Raw genomic sequence first — 4533 nt, forward strand, 5'->3', positions numbered from 1 at the left:
GGGGGGCCGGTGTCGCGGGCTCCCGCTGCGCTCGGGCCGGGGTCCTATCTGTCGCGCGTCCCCCCAGGCCCCCAGGCCTCGACGGGCCAGGCCGCGACGAGCGGGGCTCCAGGGAAGCGGTCCCGGAGGGCGAAGGCGACCCAGGCCCGGAAACTGCGGAACTCGGCCAAGGGAAAGGTGCCCAAGTCCGCGTTTGGTGAGTTCCGGAGGGGTTAACACGCCGCCCGCGCGTTGGGGGCGCCCTGGAAGCGGGGCACTTGAGGCGTCCGCCAGGCGTTTCTGGAGTTCTGCGGTAGAACGTGGAATAGGGGGGCGGGCGAAGCGCGTCTTTCTGACCCACGAGGCCCACAGCCCCAGAGGGGCAAAGTCAGCAGGTAACTGATGAGGCCAGCGAAGTTCGGCCGCCCTGCTTGGAACGGGCTAGAATAAGCTTCACGCCCAGCCCTAGGGAGGGGGAAGAGTGTTGAGAGAGAAGGGCGTCTGCGGGTCGAAAGGAGCCTGGAAGGTCGGAGGGGTGAGCAGAGGGCAGAGGTGCGCATCAGACTGCCCAGAGTCTGCGCGCCCCGTGCTGCCCTGGCAGCAGCCCCATGAGGTCGGTCTGTTACCTCCAACTCACAGATGCAGAAACCCGCATCTGCCCAAACACACGGGTAGGAACTGGCCGGCGTGTTCACCGGCTCTGTTCCAGTGGGAGGCGCCATGCGGCTTGGCAGCAGCGGGCTTAGCCAGAGAACGGGGAGCGGGGGAGCGTGCGGTGTTGGAATTCTTTGGGAAGTGTTGTGGAGATGGAGGAAGAGAGAGACCCAGAACAGAGCCCAGTTCCTGAGACCCCCCTAGGGTATGTGTGGGCAGCATGGGGGGACTGACTGGAGGCAGGACTAGGTGAGCCCCTAGTGTGTCTTTGAACTGGAGGGCCTGATACCTAAAAGGTGTTTGAATAGTTCAAGGAATTCAGAACTCTGAGGACGCAGGACGCGAGCCAGTGTGGAGGCAGCAGAGCGGCCCAGCCAGAGATGTGTGAAACAGCAGTGAAGCTGCCAGGTCACCCTGCTGCAACCGCCCTTGTCCCCCCAGACTGGGGCTGCACATCATCTCTGACCGCAATCATTACAAAACTACGACTGGCAGCTCACCACAGCCACATGGTCCTGCCAACTATGAGACTTACCCCCTGCCCCGCGCCCCCAGCAGCTGCCCCTGGGATTTGGGGAAAGCAGCAGGGTCCTGGTCCACTACGGCTTCATCTGCTCTCCCCTTCCGTTAGCCGTTTCTGCTCTTGGGCCACACCGGCCGCACTTGTTTAGGGCCTCTGCAGTGCCTGCTGCTCTACTCCAGCTCTTTCTCCCTCGAGTCTGCGCCCCGAGATCACTTCAGTGAAGCTGCCTGAGACCCTCCAGTATGGGCTTGCAGCCCTCCACCCCGGGGTTCCTCATTTCTGTTTCTTTCTTTCTTCATAAAATACATCCCCCTTTTAGATACCACTAGTGTCCACCCCCGTAAGCTCCACTAGTCTTGCCAGCTTCCTGCTGCATCTCAGAGCTGACTCAGTACATGCTTCAGACACATTTGCTGAGTAAATGAATAAATCTGAAATGATGCCCCCTGCCCACAGCCAAGTTCCAGAAGCGAGAGCGAGCGTGTCAGAACAATCTCAAAGTCAATCTGAGGTTTATGACCAAATCAAGGAGCACCGTGGCCGACTCCGTGACCCAGCAGGTCTGTCAGCAGGGTGGGCGTGGGGGGAACCTGGAGGGTGTGAGGCCTCAACTTGAGGTCACAGAGCCCTGCAAATAGGTGGGATAGGTGGGAGGTGGGCCACCCCTCCTAGGCTGCTGCTTCGAGGCGCTTCCCCACAGCCCGAGAGCAGAGCAGGGCAAGGGGGCAGGCACTGCCTGGCCTTCTCCCTGGGGCCCTGTGGGGTCAGTGTTCGCACCTCTCACTGGAGTGACGGGCCTATCGCCTGGGCCTGTGATAGGGTAGCTCCGTCAGCTGTGCCAGATGTGTGTGGCTCTAAGCGGCTATCCCTCCTGCATGGGAGTCACCAACATACCCTGACTCCCACCCTCCCTCCCCCAGATTGTGCTGCAGAACAGGGGCCGCAAGGCCTGTGACCGGCCGGTGATCAAGACCAAGAAGAAGAAGGCAGAGGGCACCGTGTTCACGGAGGAAGACTTCCAGAAGTTCCAGCAGGAATACTTCGGCAGCTAGGCCCCAGAAAGACACCCAGAGAGGCAGGGCTGCCTGCGGACCTCACAGCCTCCAGGCTGCCAGCACAGCCTGGGAGAGGGCGCCTGGAGCAGGAAGGAGGCTGGCATGGAGCAGAGCCCGAGGCCCTGGGGAGGTTTGACATCTGTAACTTAGCTTTTGCCCACAGGCCCCTGGCCGTGGGCTGTGGAAAGGCCAGTGACTAGGCCTGAGGAAGCGGAGGGTTGGGTGGGCTTCACAGCTCAAATAAACTTGGGACTCACTCAGCTGTGTGCTGATCCAACTTGGGCCCCCCCCCTTCTCCAGCTCCCCAAATCCTATCTGGTTGTGTTACCCCCATTGGCGACCAAATTGCCCTGAGAACACCCAGTGCTTACTACCCTGCCCCACTGGTGCCTTCTCAGACAGGTAAAAATTGGCTCCTGCAGTGACGAGGTGCTGTTCCAGGGTAGTGGACACCAGCCAGAGGGGGCACACTGCTTTTGTGCACACCCCACTCCCCTCTACTAGGGGAAGAGGCATAATTGCTTTTTCCTGTCCTGTTGTGCTGTGTGTGGGGGGGGGGGAGAAAGGTCAGGGCTTGAATGGTCAGGCAGGCCCACTTCAGTCTGGAGTTTGCTGGCAGGCCAGCCCCCCAGAAAAGGAATGTTTCCACCTTTTGAACTCTTTGCAGTACTTTAACCAGCCCTTCCTAACCACACCTGCTGCCAAGTATCCAAATCCACCCTGCGGCAAGCTACTGCTTGTGCCAAGCAATACCTGGGCCCCGCCCCCCCCCGGCCATCCGCAGCTCACAACCAGATCCCAGAGAGCTCTACCTACCAGTCACAGGGAGCCCCAGATCTAATGAGGGGCTGCCTCCACGGCCAGGCCCAGAAACCAGTCAGCACTACTTTCACTACAAAATAATTTATTACAACACAGCTTCAGCGCAAGCCTATGTACAAGCACACTCGTGACTACCCTAACTAGGGGACCCTTTTCTTCCCCCTCGCCTTGCGGACCTCCTCCATCAGATCTTTCAGGTACTGGATCTCCTTGGCCAGGGACTCAGCGCGTTCCTTCAGCGCTTCGTTCTTCTTTTCTAGCTCTTTACACTCGCCAGTGAGGGCCTCCTGCTCTGCCCTCTTCTTCTGGCGGTACCTGGTGGCTGCTGTCTTGTTCTGCTCCATTTTTTTCAGCTTCTTATCCAATTTCTCCCCCTTTACTTTTGCGGCTACGATCTTCTCTCCCGGAGGGTCATAGGGCTTGGGGCGTGCAGGGCCACAAAGGACACCTAGAGATGCGCCACTCCTATTTGGAGAGCTCCTGGAGGTGGGGGGACTGTGCTGGGGAGATCCCGGGTACTCAGGACTCATGCAGATGCCACTATCGTTATCTGAGGGGGCATCCTCCTCCTTTATGGATGGAGGGACCATGGCAACATACACAGTGGAGTCTGGCTTACGATCTCCTTCAGAGATATCCACTTCACTGCCTAGCTCTAAACTAAAAGAATGGTCTGGAGTGGAAGACAGGGCCCCTGGGGAAAGGGGGAAAGGTTGCAGAAAGGTGAAAGGGGCAACCTGGTCTGTTTGGGGTAAACTTTCTGGAAGATGGCCAATGGGGTTCACTATCTGGGGGGGCTCCTTATCACTCTCCTGGACTAGGGGGTCAAAGAGATCACACGTGTCATCCAGCGTGGCCAAAAGCTCATCTGGCATGGTTTCCAGGTCATCTATATGCAACAGGGCATCAAAGTCGAACTCCTTCAGGTCCATTTTCTCCACCATCCAATCTGTCCCGGAGAAGGCATCCTCTGGAAGGTGGAGAAATAAGCGCGCCTTAAGTCAGACCCAGGCAGAGCGCGCCGCGGACCCTCCCTCCCCAGGCCCCCCAGCAGGTAGAGGGGACCCCGTGTCTCACCCTTGCCGATGTCTGAGGCAGTGACCAACCCATCCACAGCCAACCATTCGGAGGAGCCCGCCTTAGCCTTGTCGCCGGAGAACCCATGAGGTTTGAAGTGCTTGGCCACCTCCAGGTAGTCGTCTAAGAGACCCAGGCTTTCTTCAGCCCCCAAACCCGACTGGTCGAAGGGGGACATCAAGTCCCCCACCAACACCTCGCTGCTCAGGAAGTTCATCTCGGCCATGCTGCGGGGCTTTGCGGGATTCGAGGGATGTACTTAATTCGAAGGTGTCTGTGTCGGTTACAGCAACGCTGCTGCTGACTGCCGTGAGAAGCCTGCGCAAGCGGCGAAACCGAGGCCGTGAGCGCCGGCCGACGCGACCCGTGCCTCCTCCCGCCGCGGCTCGCCGGCCACTTCGGGACTCCACTCGGCGGCCGGGC

General features: G+C 59.4%; 2 protein-coding genes across 2 annotated transcripts in view; one reads left to right on the forward strand and one right to left on the reverse strand.

Annotated features, from left to right (window-relative positions):
• The window catches only part of RPS19BP1 (ribosomal protein S19 binding protein 1), a 2838-nt gene extending 367 nt beyond the window's left edge, over nucleotides 1–2471 (forward strand). Inside the window, exons 2-4 of the mRNA XM_004675643.2 lie at nucleotides 68–196; nucleotides 1613–1716; nucleotides 2077–2471. Coding sequence (XP_004675700.1) covers nucleotides 68–196; nucleotides 1613–1716; nucleotides 2077–2208 — 365 coding nt within the window. The 3' untranslated portion in view covers nucleotides 2209–2471. The remainder of the gene's footprint in view (nucleotides 1–67; nucleotides 197–1612; nucleotides 1717–2076) is intronic.
• A 624-nt stretch (nucleotides 2472–3095) lies between these two features.
• The window catches only part of ATF4 (activating transcription factor 4), a 2105-nt gene continuing 667 nt past the window's right edge, over nucleotides 3096–4533 (reverse strand). Inside the window, exons 2-3 of the mRNA XM_004675644.2 lie at nucleotides 4111–4428; nucleotides 3096–4003 (exon numbers count right to left, since the gene is read on the reverse strand). Of these exons, the coding sequence (XP_004675701.1) occupies nucleotides 3174–4003; nucleotides 4111–4336 (1056 nt within the window). The 5' untranslated portion in view covers nucleotides 4337–4428 and the 3' untranslated portion in view covers nucleotides 3096–3173. The remainder of the gene's footprint in view (nucleotides 4004–4110; nucleotides 4429–4533) is intronic.

This window comes from Condylura cristata, unplaced genomic scaffold, assembly GCF_000260355.1.
Source record: "Condylura cristata isolate star-nosed mole 26May11 unplaced genomic scaffold, ConCri1.0 scaffold00004, whole genome shotgun sequence".
In the NCBI taxonomy this organism is placed as follows: Eukaryota; Metazoa; Chordata; class Mammalia; order Eulipotyphla; family Talpidae; genus Condylura; species Condylura cristata.